Source organism: Coregonus clupeaformis, chromosome 16 (genome assembly GCF_020615455.1).
Source record: "Coregonus clupeaformis isolate EN_2021a chromosome 16, ASM2061545v1, whole genome shotgun sequence".
In the NCBI taxonomy this organism is placed as follows: Eukaryota; Metazoa; Chordata; class Actinopteri; order Salmoniformes; family Salmonidae; genus Coregonus; species Coregonus clupeaformis.
Window position 1 is genome coordinate 28557488 of NC_059207.1, and position 21379 is coordinate 28578866.

Consider the following 21379-nt stretch of genomic DNA (forward strand, 5'->3'; position numbering starts at 1 on the left):
GGACAACACATCTGACATTAGTTATAACAGCGTATGTAGACAAATAGAAAAGGGGTTCAATTAAAACACAATGAAGCTGAAATCATCAGAGCCGTCTTCCGCATCATCAAACCAGGACACTTTAAAGACATGCTAATAAGTAAGGATGAAATGGGTGTTGCAGAGCTGAAAAGTTTCCTCCAGTCTCACTTAGGAGAAAGGAGCAGCACCAGGGACGGCCTGTTCAATAGGGCGATATGGGCGACGCACTGCCAAACGGGAAAAGGAAGGGATTTTTTTTCTAATCAATTATATCACGGCAACAGTAGTTATCAGTGTTGTAATCTGATCAGACTGCCACTAAATGTCAAATCAGGCTAAAGTCGTGCTTCAAATGGCCTCACCCGTTTTTGGGCGATTTCAGTCAGGTTGAAAATCGCCAGAAGTCTCTCATAGCCTGTCATGTAAAATCTATTTTTTTCTAATTTCAAAGCTTTCAATACATTCTCTATGGGTGTCTGTGGGCTTGCATACGCGCTTTCGTCATACGTGACGTAACCATGAACGTAACTAATCAAATAGCGGCTAGCAGCGTCTCTTTGCGACCTGCAGTGTGCGTTATTTTATGTTTTTTAATTTGTACACTTAGTAGCGTTATTTTATGTTTTTAATTTGTACACTTAGTTTACAAACATTCTGCCAACCATGGATTTCGAGTGGTGGGTTTTGGACTGATCTTGTTGATCGTGTACATACCCGCCACGAACGGACTAAATAATGAAAACGTTGCTGGCAGCGGAATCGCAATACAGCTGGGAGACTCGGCTGGATGACAGAGTCCCGGACAGAGAAGTGGAGCCGGCCGGCTTCACCCTGGTCGGAGCGGACCTCGATCTGACAGTCACAGGGAAAATCGATCCTGGTAAGAGAGCGACTCTGTACCCCCGAGCCCCGACATTGAACAGCTTTCTGTGTCACTGTGACCTTACTATCTGCCCCGTGAGTTCCCCCAATTGTTTGTTACCGTTGTGTACTGTTGATAATCACAAGTTTACTGGAGAACTGAGACCAAGTAGAGACTTTGGACAGGGTGGATATGCACAAGATTTTAGTCAGACCAAGCTATAACATTATATATTTACTACGACAGTACATTCAACCAAAAGCTAATATAACAAAGGCATCAGAGATTATTTATAATCTGTCACAGAAACTGGAATCCATCTCCCCAGATCAGTCAATAAATGCTTCTGGTATTGACTTATATGCTGCCCCTGTCTTCATGTTGTTGCTGGACATATCTTTTTTAAAATGTGTGTAGGTCACCTAAATCATCAGAAAAATTGCCCCTCCTGAGAATTTTTTCAGGAGCCGCCACTGAGCAGCACTGAACTCTTCCAGGAACTGATGTGCGCGAAGCAACACGAACACGAGACACCTCAGCAGTTCCTATACAGAATGGTAAGACTGAAGCTAAAGGTTCTGTTTATGTCTAAACAGGCTAACTCAGACATCAAGTATGACAATCATACGGTACAAAACGTGTACCTACACACAGTGTATGAGGGCTTAGGTACAAAACACAGCGATATCCGAAGGGAGTTGAGACCCCTCCTCTCTGATAACACTGTATCTGATGAAGCATTGCTGAGGCATGTAATCAAAATAACAAGCGATGAAAGTGAGAGACAGCATAGATTGGGCCTAATTTCCCGTCACAAGACGACACGCCCAGAGCGCCCAGCTCGAAGCTGATGAAGTCAAAGTTGAGCAAAATACTGAGCTAAAGAGCAAAAATAAAACTATCCAGCAACTGAGTGCTCAAATCGAGGCCCTAACAAATGTTATTGAATCCTTGAAGCAGCCCAAAACAACAGAACACTTGTGTCAATGTACTTCCAGTAAGCCAGTGTTCCAAAGAAAAAGAGACCATACGGCTGTTCAAGATGTGTACAGTCGTGGTCAAAGGTTTTGAGAATGACACAAATATTAATTTTCACAAAGTCTGCTGCCTCAGTTTCTATGATGGCAATTTGCATATACTCCAGAATGTTATGAAGAGTGATCAGATTAATTGCAATTAATTGCAAAGTCCCTCTTTGCCATGAAAATGAACTTAATCCCCAAAAAACATTTCCACTGCATTTCAGCCCTGCCACAAAAGGATCAGCTGACATCATGTCAGTGATTCTCTCGTTAACACAGGTGAGAGTGTTGACGAGGACAAGGCTGGAGATCACTCTGTCATGCTGATTGAGTTAGAATAACAGACTGGAAGCTTTAAAAGGAGGGTGGTGCTTGAAATCATTGTTCTTCCTCAACCTCTCCCTCAACGTGACCAAGACAAAGGAGATTATTGTGGACTAAAGGAAAAAAAGGAGGACTGAGCACGCCCCCATTCTCATCGACGGGTCTGTACAGGTTGAGAGCTTCAAGTTCCTTGGTGTCCACATCACCAACAAACTATCATGGTCCAAACACACCAAGACAGTCGTGAAGAGGGCACAACAAAGCATATTCCCCCTCAGGAGACTGAAAAGATTTGGCATGGGTCCTCAGATCCTCAAAAAGTTATACAGCTGCACCATTGAGAGCATCCTGACTGGTTGCATCACCGCCTGGTATGGCAACTGCTCGGCCTCCGACCGCAAGGCACTACAGAGGGTAGTGCGTACGGCCCAGTACATCACTGGGGCCAAGCTTCCTGCCATCCAGGACCTCTATACCAGGCGGTGTCAGAGGAAGGCCCTACAAATTGTCAAAGACTCCAGCCACCCTAGTCATGATTGTCATACTTGATGTCTGCTACGGCAAGCGGTACCGGAGCGCCAAGTCTAGGTCCACAAGCCATAAGACTCCTGAACAGCTAATCATGGCTACCCGGACTACTTGCACTGCCCCCCCACCCCCACCCCATCTTTTTACGCTGCTGCTACTCTGTTAATTATTTATGCATAGTCACTTTAACTCTACCCACATGTACATATTACCTCAACTACCTCAACTAGCCGGTGCCCCCGCACATTGACTCTGCACTGGTACCCCCCTGTATATAGCCTCCCTACTGTTATTTTATTTTACTTCTGCTCTTTTTTTCTCAACACTTTTTTGTTGTTGTTGTTTTATATTACTTTTTTATTAAAAAATAAATGCATTGTTGGTTAAGGGCTGTAAGTAAGCATTACACGGTAATGTCTACACCTGTTGTATTCGGCGCATGTGGCAAATAAAATTTGACACTAGAGAGCCCACTCCCAGGGTTCAATGTCATCCAAGAGCTGATAAAGGGACAACATAGTGGAGCACAGGTGCTGCTTACAATAGCCAGCCTGCTCGGTGCAGCTCTGGAGATCCAGGGAGAACAAGCTAATGCAATAGTAAGTTTCATACAGACCCAGAACGCTGACGATGAGCATGCTGAGGTGAAAGTAGGGTTCCAGGATGTTGTCAACCGCCCAGGCCAATTAATCTATCCAAGTGGTGCTGTTTGAATCAAACGAAGTGAGTGCAAAGCTGGAGCTGCTGGATGTTGGTGAGGGACTGATTGAGATCTACAAAACCGAGAACCCTTACGTTGAAGTTCCTATCGGAAACCACACCAAGCATGGCGTTACCCTGCCTCGGAAAACTGCCATCAGCATCATCCATCCCACAGTCAATCAGGCACTTTTGAGTGTCAGTTGGTGCATGTGTGTGATGTTGGGCTAATGCTACTGACCCGGAAGCTATTGGTTCTCTCCAGAACAGTCATCTTGTCCTTGAACCTTAGGAACTTGACCACTACTGGCCTGGGTCTGTCACCTGGGCTGGTTACAGGTTTTCCAGACCTATGGGCACACTCCACCTCAATCTTCCTATGATCCATCTGCAGCTTTACAGTGATAATTATTCTCACTTTCTCCTCAGACTCTGTCCAGGTCTCATGTTGAGACTCTTTTATGCCATTTACAACAATGTTAGTCCTCCTGGATTGTCCCTCTAGATCAGGGGTATTCAACTCCTACCCTAAGAGGGCCGGAGCCTGCTGGTTTTCTGTTCTACTTGATAATTAGTTGCACCCACCTGGTGTCCCAGGTCTAATTCAGTCCCTGATTAGAGGGGAACAATGAAAAAAAGGAGTAGAACTGGCCTTGATGTCCAGAGTTGAGTTTTAGGGCTCTAGATAGTCTGTTTCCCAGTCATCTGTAATAGTGATTCACAGCGGTGGAGGCTCCACAGAGGAGGAAGGGAAGGACCATCCTCCTCAGTGAATTTCATAAAAATAAAAATTGTAATAATAATCATTTTTAGATAAAACTATACTAAGTATATTCATGTCACCAAATAATTGATTAAAACAGCCTGTTTTGCAATAGAGGTATACAGTATCCTCAACAGCACTCTGTAGGGTAGCAACATGGTGTAGCCAGAGGACAGCTAGCTTCCATCCTCCTCTGGGTACATCAACTTCAATACAAAACCTAGGAGGCTCATGGTTCTCACCCCCTTCCATAGACTTACACAGTATTATGACAACATCCGGAGGACGTCCTCTAACCTATCAGAGTGCTTGCAGCATGAACTGACATGTTGTCCACCCAATCAAAGGATCAGAGAATGAATGTAGCCAGAGGACAGCTAGCTGATTAATCTAGTACTGAAAGCATAAGCTACAGCTAGCTAGCACAGCAGTGCATAACATGTGGTGAGTAGTTGACTCAAAGAGAGAGAAATACAATAGTTGAACAGTTTTGAACAAATTCATTTATTCAAAAGTGAAGGAAAGGTAAGAGAGAGAGAGAGAGATTTCGTCATTTCTTTTCACTTTCACTTAGCTAGCGAATGCAGCTAGCAAGTTTAGTCTACTCAAACACCCTGCTCAAACAGAGGGATGCTATGTTAGCTAGCTGGCTATGACTATCCAACAATGGAATTCTTCCAAGTCAAGGTAAGCTTTTGGTTTTACTAATTTATTTCCACTGGGGCCCGTCGGTGTAACTGCTAAACTGCTTACTGACTGTACACTGTACTGCATGATTGTAGTAGGTTTAATAACGCATTAGTTCTATTAGCTATGTTGACTATGATGTTGCTTTAGCTAATATGGTGACAACGATGTAGGCCGTGTGTAGGTTTTGCTTGGAAAGGATTTTTCACCTTGTCACAGACAGCTGATGTGTTGTGCATTGAAGTCCACAAGTGAAGGGAAAAGGTGAGAGGAGGAGAGCGCATAGATGTGAGAAGGAATACAACTAGCTGTTTGTATGTGGCTATGAAAGTTAACTGTTTGTGTGTGATCAGGGGTGTATTCATTCCGCCGATTCTGTTGACCAACGTTTCTTAAACGGAAGCAAATGGAATGAAATGGGGGTAAACATAACTGACTTTGTCCAATAAAAACTCTTGTTTGCAACTGTTGGACTAATGACTACACCCTAGAACAGCTAGATGTAGGCAAGAGTGTGCAAGGCGGTATTGAATATGTCACTGTCTGTCCATGTGTCACTGTCTGTCACCTCAAATCTTTCTCTCTACCTATGTGCACCTACAGTGCATTCGGAAACTATTCAGACCCCTTCCCTTTTTCCAGATTTTGTTACATTACAGCCTTTTTTTTTTTTTTTTTTTTACAGCCTATTTACACACAATACCACGTAATGACAAAGTGAAAACAGGTTTTTATACATTTTTGCAAATATATAAAAATTAAAAACAGAAATACCTTATTTACATAAGTATTCAGACCATTTGCTATGAGACTCGAAATTGAGCTCAGTTGCATCCTGTTTCCATTGATCATCCTTGAGATTTTTCTACAACTTGATTGGAGTCCACCTGTGGTAAATTCAAATGATTGGACATGATTTGGAAAGGCCCACACCTGTCTATATAAGGTCCAACAGTTGACAATGCATGTCAGAGCAAAAAACAAGCCATGAGGTCGAAGGAATTGTCCGTAGAGCTCCGAGACAGGATTGTGTCAAGGCACAGATCTAGGGAAGGGTACCAAAAAAATTATGCAGCATTGAATGTCCCCAAGAACACAGTGGCCTCCATCATTCTTAAATGGAAGAAGTTTGGAACGACCAAGACTCTTCCTAGAGCTGGCCGCCCGGCCAAACTGAGCAATCGGGGGAGAACGGCCTTGGTCATGAAGGTGGCTCACTCTGACAGAGCTCCAGTGTTCCTCTGTGGAGATGGGAGAACCTTCCAGAAGGACAACCATCTCTGCAGCACTCCACCAATCAGGCCTTTATGGTAGAGTGGCCAGACGGAAGCCACTCCTCAGTAAGTTTGCCAAAAGGCACCTAAAGGACTCTCAGACCATGAGAAACAAGATTCTCTGGTCTGATGAAACCAAGATTGAACTCTTTGGCCTGAATGCCAAGTGTCACGTCTGGAGGAAACCTGGCACCATCCCTACAGTGAAGCATGGTGGTGGCAGCATCATGCTGTGGGGATGTTTTTCAGCGGCAGGGACTGGGAGACTAGTCAGGATCAAGAGAAATATGAACGGAGCAAAGTACAGAGAGATCCTTGATGAGAACCTGCTCCAGAGCACTCAGAACCTCAGACTGGGGCGAAGGGTCACCTTCCAACAGGACAACGACCCTAAGCACACAGCCAAGACAATGCAGGAGTGGCTTTGGAATAAGTCTCTGAATGTCCTTTAGTGGCCCAGCCAGAGCCCGGGCTTGAACCCGATCGAACATCTCTGGAGAGACCTGCAAATAGCTGTGGAGCAACGCTCCCCATCCAACCTGACAGAGCTTGAGAGGATCTGCAGAGAAGAATGGGAGAAACTCCCCAAATACAGGTGTGCCAAGCTTGTAGCGTCATACCCAATAAGACTCGAGGCTGTAATAGCTGCCAAAGGTGCTTCAACAAAGTACTGAGTTAAAGGGTCTGAATATTAATGTAAATATGATATTTTGTTTAATTGTTTAATTTTTTTTGTAAACATTTCTAAAAACCAGTTTTTGCTTTGTCATTATGGGGTATTGTGTGTAGATTGAAGAGGAGAAAAAACGATTTAATCCATTTTAGAATAAGGCTGTAACGTAACAAAATGTGGAACAGGTCAAAGGGTCTGAATGCACTGTATGTTGTAAACTTCCATTCATAGGCTAGATTGTAGCAACCTCATGATGGGTATAGTGAAAATGTGAGTATCATGTAGTAGCCTAAACTTATCGATGTTACATTGAACTGGGTGAATGGAATATGAATGACAGTCATCCAATATGCTGTAATAGAAATAAGGCCATGCTCATTAAAACAATTATCGTCCTCCCTCATCATAAACGGCACCGACCGCCACTGATTCACAGACAGTGCTGACGTCATCTCGCGTGGACTTAGAGTTTGTTGTCATCTTGCTGCAAGTCTTTTTCAGGACAACCATCTCTCCCTGGGAGAACTGAAAACTGTTGTTCAGGTATTGGACCTCTGGTCAGATCATCCATTATTTTGTTAGTTGTGTCCACCAGTATTTGGAGAAAGCTCTTGAAGCTATTTTTCTGTTGTTGTAACAATTTTATGTAGAGATATTTTTGTTGATTTAAAAGATCACGCACCTGAAACACTGTCCTCTCCACTACTCCAACCTTCTTTAACTTTGGGAAGCATGATGATTTGAGCCAGGTTGAGCCAGAGTGTGGAAATGAAGTTAGGGTTAGTGTTAGGGTTATGGCTATGGCTATGGCTATGGTTAGGGTTGAGCCAGGGTGTGGACATGAAGCTAGGGTTAGGGTTATGGCTATGGTTAGGGTTGAGCCAGGGTGTAGAAATGAAGTTGTGTGGAGAGACATGGCAGATGACAATGAGCATGGCTCAACTGTACGGTATTGTGTTTGATTGCATTCCATTCCATATCATCATTTTTTCAGAGGTTTTGTTATCTTGAATGCAACTCTTTTCCTACATCGAGAGTGTTATGAACAGTTCAATGTTTACTCCCAGAACACCTGCTGACTTATCAACTTGGAGGAAACTGCTACATAGACTCGGTAGTACATCCCATGGCCAATAAAGACAAGTCAAAGAAAAACAAAGTGTCCTTTCTCTCTCTGTATGTGTGTGTGTGTGTGTGTGTGTGTGTGTGTGTGTGTGTGTGTGTGTGTGTGTGTGTGTGTGTGAGTGTGTATCTCTCTCTCTCTCTCCCTTTCTCCCCTCATGCCATCTCACACTAGAAGGACAGTCAAATCTTCCAAGGTCAATCTGGTGTGTGAATAGATAATACTCATGTTCCCATGTTTCTAACTACGAGCAAAAGGTCACTCCTCATCATCCACACAATTAATAATCATCAGACCATCGAGCATCACTTCACTCAAACACATCTCAAAGCAGTCAACAGACCCTTTGCCTCTCTGAATAGGACTACAAGAACCACACCAAAGATTTGATTGGATTCTGACTTGGATGTCAATCTGTCTGCAGAGAAAGATGATTATCTTGCAATATCTGATGGTTGTGCTCTCTAGCTGGTCCCTGGGAGAAACTTTTATTCTGAAATCCTCAGGGCAGAAACCCAAAGCAACTCCAACAGACTCTGCTCCAGTCATCACTCTGAACAGGTGAGACACACCTGGAATATCAAAGATCAAAGATATGATTGTAGAAAATGAGGTTAGCCGTTCTTTCTTAGCAGGCTGTTGGGCAAATGTTGCGTTCCAGTTATTTTTGGTCATTTGTTACTGAGAGTATGATAATTACAATTATGCAGGCAATACATTATGGAACATCACCGTGCATTATCAATCAATGTGACCTTAAAATTCACAATGAATGCATGTTATGCTTTTCATTGATTAAATGATCTGCATCATCAATGACATCAATCAGTTTTGGGAGTTATTAGGTTAAAATATAAAATATAACCTATTCAGATTATGTTATAGTTAGACATAAGTTAATTTAAATAAATGTGTGTTCCCATTGCAATGTACTTTAAAACTGACATGCTCATGTAATCATTAGTCAAAGGGGGTGTTTTGATCAGAGACAATAACAGTGTTATTGCAACTTTAGACACCAGACGTTTACCCATTCTAAAGACATATCAATGTCATCCTGTTCCTGGCACTCTGAAAACACTGCGATGTCAATAAGCCTGATGTATAATCATGGTTTTATTATGGTTTTCAATGTCACATGATCTCTTAGATTAGATAGATGCATATTGCATCAAAATTGTGGAAAGCATGAGGGAAGATTGTTGCTTTTTTTCTTGGCTGAATGAAATGCATTTTATTGCCTTTTGTGCACAGTGATGTTGATTGTCAGGTAGGCTACTGTATGTAAAAATCTGGGGAATAATGGTCCCCTTATTGGCTTGTTGCAGTTGCTGAGGGGAACCCGTGTCAGACATCAAACAGTTCCTTCTGAGGGGTCTGAACCTGCATAGATAGCCACAGACTGAGGGGGCTGGACTGGCCTCACTCAGGGAGCAGTGGAAGGCTGCGTTCACAACCCAACACAGTGACTCTCAGACAACACTGGACAGCAAAGGTAAAGCTGTGTAATGTAACTCAGAAGACCATCACTGATATTGAACACTTTTATTACAATAGTCTGAGATTCCCACCATTTGTTTGAGTCATTTATTACACAGATTGGTTAAAGTCTGACATTATTGTCGTCAGTTCAACTAGTAATTTAATTATATTTGTAATTATTCCCCAATGCTGGAAGGGGGGCCTGAGTGAAAAGGTTTGGTCACCCCTGGTGTAGCTAACTACTGGAACTACACACTTTTTTTGCAAAAATAACAGAAAATATGGGTAAAGTAGGCAAAATGTCCTTTATTTTTCGGCATCAGACCTTCCTAATTTTCACTTGAAACATTGTTTTTGTATTTAATAGGCTAAATTACACATTATGTTAACATCTGACTCCTGAGTAATCTGTTCTTGCAATTTGTAGTCTATGGCATTTTAGATTTAGATATGATAATTTTTCACGAAATACTTTGGATGTAGTGAACTACTTCAGTTAAGTAAACTTATCTTTCTTAGCGGTAGCTTTAGTTTAGCTTAACTTCTTCCAGTGTGAAGTAATTGGTAGCTTGGTAAACTATATTTTCAGAGTAGCTATCCCAACACTGACTGTTATTCTCTATTTCAATAGAGAACTCCAAGCAAAAGTTATCTGGAAATACAACAGGGCCACACTGCTGTCAACTGGTCTCTAAGATCTACATACAAGGTTTGTGTCAAATGATAGTTCCTATTTTACTGCCAAATAAAATGATTGTCAATCTGACTTGACAAACACTGAAAAACCTTGCCAGTATGGTTTCCCACATGTGAAGTGACATGTGGTGTGTGGTCTGTCTGTCTCTGCTAGACCTGGGCTGGGAGAACTGGATCATCTACCCAGAGAGTTTTACCTTCACCCAGTGTGCAGCCTGCAGCCCACAGCTGAACCCTGCAGGCCAACAGTGTGGAGCGCACCTTCCCCCACAGGATTCCCCTCCAGAGGTAATGCATGTGCCCCTTGTCCCGCAACCACAACTTAAAACATTAAAGCTACACTATAAAACATTTAAACTACACAAAGATAGATTGCAGGTGTCACACTGCAAATGTATTACTAAGAAGTAATGAGAAGAATTGGCATATGATTTTCAAGTTTTTAGTCAAACGCACATTTTGCGTTTTGTGCTGCTATTCTATCTGACTTCCATGGAAACGTCTATTGGTGCTTTGTCTGTAAGTGATAAAATAGAATGTCTTGTGGATCTCAGTACAAGGTCACAGGTATAAAGGTTAGTTCCTTGCTGATCTGATTGGGTCTCAAACTAGTTCAACCAGGAAATGGTAGACTCAAACAGACAGAGCAGCTATCTTAACAACCAAATATGATTTAAGGGTCAAATTAAGACACTATGAGACTACCCTATGTCTTCTTTTTTTTTTTTTTACCACAACACAGCTGTTGCACTTTCCTTATTTATTTGTAATTTTTTTTACCTCTTTCTACCCCCTGAACAAATCTGCTACTGGACAGATCATACCTGATTACTTAATTGTATTCCTACAGTCTTTCAGTTCAGATTATCACTCTCTCTAGGAAGCAACCTTGCTAAGAAACATAACTATATTAAAATACTGTAGCTTTTTAAACTGTTATCTGATGGCTACTTACAGTAAAGTGACCTTTCCTTTTTTAGGTTTCCTGCTGCAAACCTGCATCCCAACACCTGGTGCCAGTGCTCTACCTGGATGACTTCAACACACTGATCATCTCCTCCGTGTATCTGACACAGGACTGCAGCTGCACACCAGCCATCAACCCCCATCGCCGTACTTACTAGACCTGTCCATTCTCCAACAGTTTTATACTATAGTATAGAGCTCTGTAAATAAGATCCATATTCTACATTTTATATACTGTGTATGGTCATGTTCCCATGGTCACATGAACCTCATCGCCCTACTAACTAAACAGATGTCCATTCTCAATGTTCTATACTATGGTGTAGAGTTCTGTAAATAAGACCTACTGCATTATATATGGTCATGCACACGTCACTGATGTTGCAGATCAAAACATTGGGTTTTGGCGTGTTACTTTAAATTAGGCGTTACTTTGAATGTCTGTTGTTGCTCATCTAGTTTTGGGATTTCTTTCAAACTATAATCACATTGTTCATGGAATAGACCTACTGTATTGTATAGTTGTTAGGGCTGACATGCAAAGCATCATTGTGGTTTTGTCAAAATAGCTTCATTACATTTAGTAAAAGTGTGTAATCCTGTGTAAGGTTGTATCCTTCATGTACCTTATTAGCTCTGAAAGATGTAAAAGGTGTATGAAAAAAACTACTTTGTACCTTCTTCTCTAAATAAGGAATATTTCACATGCAGGCACTAGAGACAGTGTGTATTATGTCTAAAATTCAATACGTTTGTATTACTGATGTATTAATTTTGCGGCAGTAACAGTAGCTCTCTGCTGGGTCAACAATGTAGAGACATTTTATTTTTATTACAAGTTTTATCAATTTTGACAGTGGACAATCTGTATAAATTTACATAAGGCATTTTATGTTGCATGAATTCATCAAAATTAAATGAGCTTTATTTCAATATAATTATGATCACCACTCTAAAATACTAGACTATGTGTGCGGACATAACCGTAATTAACACGGACATGCTACATTTTAAAATCACATTTTGGCTAAAAATATACATTAATTTGATTACCTAAAAAAAATGCATGACAATTAACTATCATGGAATTTAAAAAAAAGGGAGGCACTTTTAATGCAGAAAATCTCTGCTCAGCCCTTTCTATAATCATAGGTTTAGTCCACGACTCAGCTTTATTCATCGCTATGGCAGCCCTGTAAACACAGGAAACAGAAGGTTAAATCAAAAACCACAATGATGCTTTGCATGTCAGCCTGATGTTTTGATCTGCAACATCAGTGACGTGAGCATGACCATACATAATGCAGTAGGTCTTATTTACAGAACTCTACACCATAGTATAGAACATTGAGAATGGACATAAGTTTAGCTAGTAGGGCAATGGGTTTAATATAATTGAATTATAAAAGGCATAGTGTAAGTAATCAACTATACTGTAAGTAATCATTGTGTATTGTATTGGGACTAGGGCTGTCAAACTATTTAAAACAATTGAGTTAATCGCAGAATTTGCTGTGATTAATCACAATTAATCTCAAATTCAGAATTTGCTCAAATTGAGCTGTAAATTAAGATTTTTTTTATACAGAAAGCATTACAAGAATATTGACATCTTAATTTTGTCCAGAGTAACGGTTAGCAAAATCAGGTTAATTGATAAAGCACATTTTCTTTTACCTCAATGAGTACGTTTACATGCACACTAATAAAATCGATATGAAACGTATTATGCAATAGTCATGTAAACGCCTTACTCTGCTTATCTTAATTGGCGTAAGGTCAAAGTCGAAGTAAGCATACGGCGATTAAAGCCCTTTTTTTTTGCAAACTATCTCATCATTAGGACATCTAAACACTTTAATCTGCATTCTAGCAGTGTATTTGTTCTGTGCATGTGCTAGCACCAGCCGAGCGAGCCTTCCCCTTTAGCGCGAGTTAAGTGAGTTGGGAACAACTGAATGTATGCGTCTTAAAAGTAGTTTTCACATACAAACTTTATATGTCCGTACTCAGAATCAAATATGCTTCTCAAAAATAACATGGTCGCTGTGGTAGAACGTTCATTTTGATTGCCAATTTTCTGCTTTTATGAGAGGGCCATCAGGTAGCCTGATTTCAGAAGTGTCCATGCAAACAGGATTATTAGGGAAATATTTTCTTGCAAAGCATGTAAACATTTTAATCAAATTATTATATGAAATCTGAGTATCCACAATAAATCGCATTATTGTGTGCATGTAACCGTACTCAATGTCAACTTGTTTTGACATCGCATTGTTTTAGCTGTATCGATTATGTATTTTGGATGTTTTCAGTGGATTTTCAACGCTTTCAGACAATGCGATTAATCACGATACACTAACATTACAAAAAGTGAACTGATTAACTATGACAGCCCTAACTGGGACACAACAGAGAGCCAATGATTAGACATGCCAGTAGTTTCATTACCTCTAGTCTGACCTTTGTGTTGTATTTCTCAGGGCTGGCTGCACTCATTGTTGTGGTGTAAACAGTACTCCTGGGAAACAAGGAACCAAGTTTTAATATAAAACACACCCATCTACCCACATAAAGTTATATGACACATACAAATCACAGTTGTGCATGTATGGGTAAGATGGAAACCTACTTAAATAGTGTGACATGAAAACATGAAAAGCTTCAAAATGGGGACCATTCTACTCAAATCTTCAGTGAGAATATACTACAGCCATTTATTCAGACAGTTTCATAAGAGGCCTATTAACTTTTTGCTGTGGTAAGGCAAAGGGAAGTGAAAGTAATGTTCGTTGCACAAGAACCCTCCCTCCTGCTGCTCACACACAGTGATTCACATTGGGGACATAATAAACTTTCTTCCTTACCTGCTACATACTGGGTTCATTGACAGGACCTGGGAGACACAATTACTGATATAAGATGTATAAAAAAAATATTTTTTTTAATACAGTTATACAGTGCATTCAGAAAGTATTCAGACCCCATTTCTTTTTTTGTATAATAAAAAACAGAAATACCTTATTTACATAATTATTCAGACCCTTTGCTATGAGATTCGACAGAGTCCACCTGTTATATATTCAATTGATTGGACGTGATTTGTAAAGGCACACACACCTGTCTATATAAAGGTCCCACAGTTGACAGTGCATGTCAGAGGGGGAAAGAAAACAAGCCATGAGGTCGGAGGGGGAAAGAAAAACAAGCCATGAGGTCGAAGGAATTGTCAGTAGAGCTCCGAGACAGAATTGTGTCAAGGCACAGATCTGGGGAAGGGTACCAAAAAATGTCTGCAGCATTAAAGGCCCCAATAACACTGCGGCCTCCATCATTCTAAAATGGAAGAGGTTTGGAATAACCAAGATTCTTCCTAGAGCTGGCTGCCCGGCCAAACTGAGCAATCGGGGGAGAAGGGCCTTGGTCATGGAGGTGACCGAGAACCCGATGGTCACTCTGACAGAGCTCCAGAGTTCCTCTGTGGAGATGGGAGAACCTTCCAGAAGGACAAACATCTCCGCAGCACTCCACCGATCAAGCCTTTATGGTAGAGTGGCCAGACAGAAGAAAAAAGCACGACAGCCCACTTGGAGTTTGCCAAAAGGCACCTAAATGACTCTCAGACCATGAGAAACAAGATTCTCTGGTCTGATGAAACCAAGATTGAACCCTTTGGCCTGAATGCCAAGCGTCACGTCTGGAGGAAATCAGGCACCACTCATCACCTGGCCAATATCATCCCTACAGTGAAGCATGGTGGTGGGAATGTTTTTCAGCGGCAGGGACTGGGAGACTAGTCAGGATCGAGGGAAAGATGAACGGAGCAAAGTAGAGAGATCCTTGATGAAAACCTGCTCCAGAGCGCTTAGGTTCACCTTCCAACAGGACAACAACCCTAAGCACACAGCCAAGACAACGCAGGAGTGGCTTCGGGACAAGTCTCTGAATGTCCTTGAGTGGTCCAGACAGAGCCCGGACTTGAACCCGATCGAACATCTCTGGAGAGACCTGAAAATAGTTGTGCAGCGACACTACCCATCCAACCTGACAGAGCTTGAGAGGATCTGCAGAGAAGAATGGGAGAAACTCCCCAAATACAGGTGTGCCAAGCTATTAACGTCATACCCAAGAAGACTCGAGGCTGTAATCGCTGCCAAAGGTGCTTCAACAAAGTACTGAGTAAAGGATCTGAATACTTATCTAAATGTGATATTTCTAAAAACCTGTTTTTGCTTTGTCATTATGGGGTATTGTGTGTAGATTGATGAGGGAAAAAAACAATTTAATCAATTTTAGAATAAGGCTGTAACGTAACAAAATATGGAAAAAGTCAACGGGTCTGAATATTTTCCCGAATGAACTGTACTTCTGGATTTGCTATGAGGATAACTTCTAGTCAAATATAGTCAACAGGTTTTTAGAAATGTTTGCAAATGTATTAAAAATAAAAAACTGAAATATGACGTTTACATAAGTATAACATTGTCAAATGTAATACTATCAAAACAAATATTCCCCAAAAACATACACCAAACAGCCATCTACTTGCCTTAAACATTGTATTCATATTGATATTATCTTGACCAGTAGCATTTAATGCTTTGTTCGCTGCATCTCTGGAAGAAAGATACATCTTTTAACTTTAATTTAAAGTCATCAAGCAATCCATTCACATTAAATCTATTAAAATGTAATTATGGAGTCATGTAAAGTGAGCATTACACTTACCTGCGATGATCCTTTGCAGGAGGAGGCAGCCAGTGATCGAAGTTGGTCTCTACTCTGAACCACCTATAGTAGGAACGGACACTACACTTTAGTTACACGTCCAAGAATAAACACCCCGATATGTTTAACTATCTTATTTTAAAAGCCCAATATCTGCTGATAATGTTATAATAATAATAAATTACATTTGTAAAGCACTTTTCATTATAGAATCATCTAAAAGTGCATTAAATAAAAGTTAATCGAAAAATCGTTTTTTTAAAACAACGCAAATATATATAACCATATCATAAAAGCAACAAAGTCTAGGAGGAAGGGTAGACCAGCCGATAAAGAGGAGTCTTAAGGCCTGCTTTAAAAGCCTCAACAGTCTGAACAGCCCTGAGATTGTCAGGAAGGGAGTTCCAAAGACGTGGTGCGTGGGAGGAAAAGGCACGGTCCCCCATTGTTCGGCGATGGGTTCTGGGTGCCCTGGTCTGGTCCTATGCTTTGTAGACCAGGAGGAGAATTTTAAAGTCAATTCTTGGTGATGGTGATTGGTGATGACTGAGGAGAGGGGGGATGATGTGGCCATCTATGGCAGGGCGGATGCTGCAGGAGTTGGTGATCTGCTGGGGGGATGCCTATCAACATTGCCTTGGTCTTGCTGCTGTTGAGTTGTTCTGCATCCAAGACGTAACCTCTTCCAGACAGTTGGACAAGGTTGACAGAGCAGATGTGTCAGGCTTGTTTTTAATGTACACCTGTGTGTCATCTGCGTAGCAGTGGAATCAGACAATGTGCTGTCTGAATATCTGGCCAAGCGGGAGCATGTAGAGTAGGAAGAGAATGGGTCCTAGCACCGACCCTTGTGGGACACCGCAGGTTATGGTGGACTCCTCACTGAGGATGACGTACTGCTTGTGGTTAGAGAGGTAGGAGGTGAACCAGTTTAGGGCAGTCCCACAGATGGCAGTGTTCACTGTAAGGCACTGTAGTAGAATGGTGTGATCTACTGTTTCAAAACCAGCACTGAGGTCCAGAAGAATCAAGATGGTGGGGGATACTGTATCTGCTGCCATGAGTAGGTCATTAACAGCTTTCACCAGGGCTGTCTCAGTACTGCGCATGGGTCTGAAACCAGACTGGAGAGCCTCATTAAGCTGGTTAGCGCTGAGGAGTGAGTGTAGTTGAGTTGCCAACATCTTCTTCAGGACTTAAGAAAGAAATGGGAGGTTGATAACAGTTAACATAATTCGGCTTTATAAATCTCAGCAGCTCTTAAAACAAACTAATATAATATGTGTTATGGAATGTGTTATGGAAGAGACCCCTCATTTCCTACCCTCCATTTAAGGGTTCCAGAGGCCAGATATCAGCTGGGCCCTTCCTGTCCCTGGTGACCACAACTCCTTCCCCAGGCTTTACCCCGGCAACGATGTAGTACACGCTTGTGATGATGGGGATCTTAGACAGCCGCATCACAGCATCCTGAAAGTCTGCTGCTTCCTCCAACGTCTGAAGGAAAGCAAGAAAGGACAAGCCACAATAGTAGGTTAGTAGACAAGCCATAATAGTAATTTGTGGTTAGTAACGTGTTGATTTTTGTGGATGTTGATGGTTGAACTTCCTGTCCATTACTTACCTCTCTCACCAGCCAGCTGACTGGAGATCTTTTCAGCAGGAAAGCAGAGACCCAGTTCTTCCACCAATTCCACCAGTGGTCTTCACCTGTTGATAACACACTGCCATTAAATGACTGACTCACACCGTTGTGGATGTGTCCTGGACACTTAAACAAAGTGAACCCTTACCTCGCTGGTCACCAGAGATTGTGAATTTATTTGGACTCTGTCCGGTCCACAGCCCGATATAGCCAGCGAAAGACGTACCACGATAAGCCACCTGGAAGAGTTTAGTAATTAGGAGGTCATTTTATTTGACCCTTTTTCAGCCTAACATCACACTACAGATTTACTTCACAGTGCCCAAAACAGACTACAATAGGAAGCACAGCCGCGAGCTGCCCAGTGACACAAGCCTACCAGACGAGATAAATCACTTCTATGCTCGCTTCGAGGCAAGCAACACTGAAGCATGCATGAGAGCACCATCTGTTCTGGATGACTATGTGATCACGCTCTCCGTAGCCGATGTGAGTAAGACTTTTAAGCAGGTCAACATTCACAAGGCTGCAGGACCAGACGGATGACCAGGACGTGTACTCCGAGCATGTGCTGACCAACTGGCAAGTGTCTTCACTGACATTTTCAACATGTCCCTGACTGAGTCTGTAATACCAACATGTTTCAAGCAGACCACCATAGTCCCTGTGCCCAAGGATACTAAGAACCTGCCTATATGACTACCGACCCATAGCACTCACATCTGTAGCCATGAAGTGCTTTGAAAGGCTGGTCATGGCTCACATCAACACCATTATCCCAGAAACCCTAGACCCACTCCAATTTGCATACCACCCCAACAGATCCACAGATGATGCAATGTCTATTGCACTCCACAATGCTCTTTCCCACCTCGACAAGAGGAACACCTACGTGAGAATGCTGTTCATTGACTACAGCTCAGCGTTCAACACCATAGTGCCCTCAAAGCTCATCACTAAGCTAAGGATCCTGGGACTAAACACCTCCCTCTGCAACTGGATCCTGGACTTCCTGACGGGCTGCCCCTAGGTGGTAAGGGTAGGTAACAACACATCTGACACACTGATCCTCAACACGGGGGCCCCTCAGGGGTGCGTGCTCAGTCCCCTCCTGTACTCCCTGTTCACCCATGACTGCATGGCCAGGCACGACTCCAATACCATCATTAAGTTTGCTGACGACACAACAGTGGTAGGCCTGATCACCGACAACGATGAGACAGCCTATAGGGAGGAGGTCCGAGACCTGGCCGTGTGGTGCCAGGTTAACAACCTCTCCCTCAACGTGATCAAGACAAAGGAGATGATTGTGGACTACAGGAGGAAGAAAAAAAAAGAGGACTGAGCACGCCCCCATTCTCATCGACGGGGCTTTAGTGGAACAGGTTGAGAGCTTCAAGTTCCTTGGTGTCCACATCACCAACGAACTATCATGGTCCAAACACACCAAGACAGTCATGAAGAGGGCACAACAAAGCCTATTCCCCCTCAGGAGACTGAAAAGATTTGGCATGGATCCTCAAAAAGTTATACAGCTGCACCATCGAGAGCATCCTGACTGGTTGGATCACCGCCTGGTATGGCAACTGCTCGGCCTCCGACCGCAAAGCACCACAGAGGGTAGTGCGTACGGCCCAGTACATCACTGGGGCCAAGCTTCCTGCCATCCAGGACCTCTATACCAGGCGGTGTCAGAGGAAGGCCCTCAAAATTGTCAAAGACTCCAGCCACCCTAGTCATTGACTGTTCTCTCTGCTACCGCACGGCAAGCGGTACCGGACCGCCAAGTCTAGGTCCAAAAGGCTTCTCAACAGCTTCTACCCCCAAGCCATAAGACTCCTGAACAGCTAATCATTGCTACCAGGACTATTTGCGCATGTGGCAAATAAAATTTGATTTGATCTGGCATTATCGGCTGATTGACACCTTGGCCTTGCAAAAGTGAAACTGCAGAGGTAAAGGTTGAGCTGTGTAAGCATGTGTAACATACCGTTCCGTTTTTGAGAAAGAGAATGTTGATAGTGAGATTTCTGAGTATATCATGTGGGTAATCAAGGTTCCTGCCATGATACAAACGTCCACTTGTGTCCTGAGCTACAATACTAGTGCAAAACCTATGGAGAAGGGAAAGGGGGATATCTAGTCAGTTGTACAACTGAATGCATTCAACTGAAATCTGTCTTCTGTATTTATGAATGGCGCTGTGACTACATTCTTGTTTCAACTGGTTGAATGACATTTCTATCAGTAGGCCTACAGTCTATAGGTAAAGCAGATCAATTCATACATACGCAGATATTTCATAGGCAAAGTTGAGAAGGATGATATCAGAAAGGCTCCCTCCAAAATATGAGGCCAATCCTCTGATCTCCCTTGCGTATGGAGGAGGTACATACTTCTCCAAGGCCTCCACAATCGGAGTTATCGCATGATGCACCCATTTTGGAACAGTGGTGCTGCAACAAAAAGAATATTACAATGTTTTAGGTGTTAATATCAATCAACACCATGGACAAGTTTAGGCTACTCTGTCAATATACTGCATGCCTGCAGATATTCCTGCAGAATAAATTGCAAGCAGATATTTTTTATGCAAACAACATATCATGGCATATATATGATGGCATATTTTCTCATATTTGAGATTTTGAATGGTAAGTGAAAATAAGTGGTAGTCTGATCAATATCCATATACTGAAGTAAACTTAAACTTCTGCAATTCAGGTTTAGGCTACAGAATCAAAAGTCCTGTCCATCATGTGACTTTAAAGCAAAAATCTCTATTTTACAGTTTGAGACAAACATTATTAAACCAACTTTTGGAGGCTATTAGAACTTATGTAAATAGACATTCAGTCATAAGCACATACTCAATCACTTCAGCACCTGCTTTCTGCAGGTAGTCGACATCAAACACTTTGAATAGAGACGCCCATCGCACTTCGGGGGGATCATCCAAGCTGACGTTGACCACAGGTGGAAAGAAGTCTGCCTCACATGACACTACCAGACTGAGCAGGAGCAATGTTGAAAACATCGTGCCCTTTTCGCGGATAAGGCAGTAGCCTAGGAATTTGTGCGTTCCAATTCAAAGGGTCGCAACATTACATGCAACATCGTTGCAACTTCCCCATAACTTCCTTTGTTTCTCTTTTGGGGGTGTGAGCTGAGCATGGTTAAAGGGGCAATCTGCGATTGCAGCATACATTTTTGGACATTTAAATTAATGATATATAGCCATTGATTCTTGTAGAATATCTCTTACAAATGTCCCATGAACTTAATTAAACTGTGTAACCCCATCAGAATCCCAAATATACGCTTGTTTTACTCCTTTGTTTGTAAACATTGCAATTCTAAACAAACGCTTTAAAACATGGTTAAAACTATAATTTTGATCTCATGGATGGTCAGTTCTTGCATCAATAGCTCTGTCTTTGAATTTCAATGGTTACATTTATCCAGCCCCATCCCTCAGCCGTATGCCAAATCTGTGGCGGGTGTCTTTTGTTGTTGTTTGAACTGCAGATTGCCGCTTCAAGGTGAGAGCAGATCATCTGACCACAGCAGCGGATATGCGGATCCAGCCTGGGCTGCGTTCAGTACGTTTTTACGTTCTGGAACATTGAATTGAACGGAAACGGTGCTGTACTACACGACCAGTTAAAAAACGATGAAGGGTTGTGAAACGCCGTCAGCGTGGCCACTTTCCTTTAAATACGTCACTCATTGCTTAAAGCCACACCCACCAAACGGGAGAAAACGTAGTTCAAAGTCTGTTCAAGAACATACAAGAACGTTCTGTCGTTCAGAACAAACCGTTCCGCAACGTAGCAAACGTTCAAGAGAACTTAACGCACCTCTGGTCTCAGAGCAAAACAGTTTC

At 42.2% G+C, this 21379-nt stretch overlaps 2 protein-coding genes across 4 annotated transcripts; one reads left to right on the forward strand and one right to left on the reverse strand.

Annotated features, from left to right (window-relative positions):
* Positions 1-1437: 1437 nt before the first annotated feature.
* On the forward strand, positions 1438-11826 carry LOC121584309 (inhibin beta E chain-like). The gene is made up of 5 exons (XM_045225480.1): positions 1438-1512; positions 9372-9471; positions 10090-10167; positions 10309-10442; positions 11135-11826. The coding sequence occupies exons 1-5, from the start codon at positions 1438-1440 to the stop codon at positions 11276-11278; spliced, it is 531 nt and encodes a 176-aa protein (XP_045081415.1). The 3' UTR covers positions 11279-11826.
* Positions 11827-11924: 98 nt separating this feature from the next.
* Positions 11925-20736, reverse strand: LOC121584661 (N-acylethanolamine-hydrolyzing acid amidase). 3 transcript variants are annotated; one of them, XM_041900688.2, is made up of 11 exons: positions 20364-20736; positions 19785-19949; positions 19484-19607; positions 17642-17732; positions 17473-17558; positions 17173-17345; positions 15849-15911; positions 15670-15736; positions 13988-14016; positions 13584-13641; positions 11925-12313 (listed from the first exon to the last, which is right to left on the reverse strand). In XM_041900688.2, the coding sequence occupies exons 1-11, from the start codon at positions 20528-20530 to the stop codon at positions 12293-12295; spliced, it is 1044 nt and encodes a 347-aa protein (XP_041756622.1). In that variant the 5' UTR covers positions 20531-20736; the 3' UTR covers positions 11925-12292. The 3 variants fall into 3 exon arrangements, with proteins under 3 accessions (XP_041756622.1, XP_041756623.1, XP_041756621.1); XM_041900689.2 differs by having other exon boundaries at positions 13572-13641; positions 19890-19949; positions 20364-20732; XM_041900687.2 differs by having other exon boundaries at positions 13572-13641; positions 20364-20728.
* Between the last annotated feature and the right edge of the window lie 643 nt (positions 20737-21379).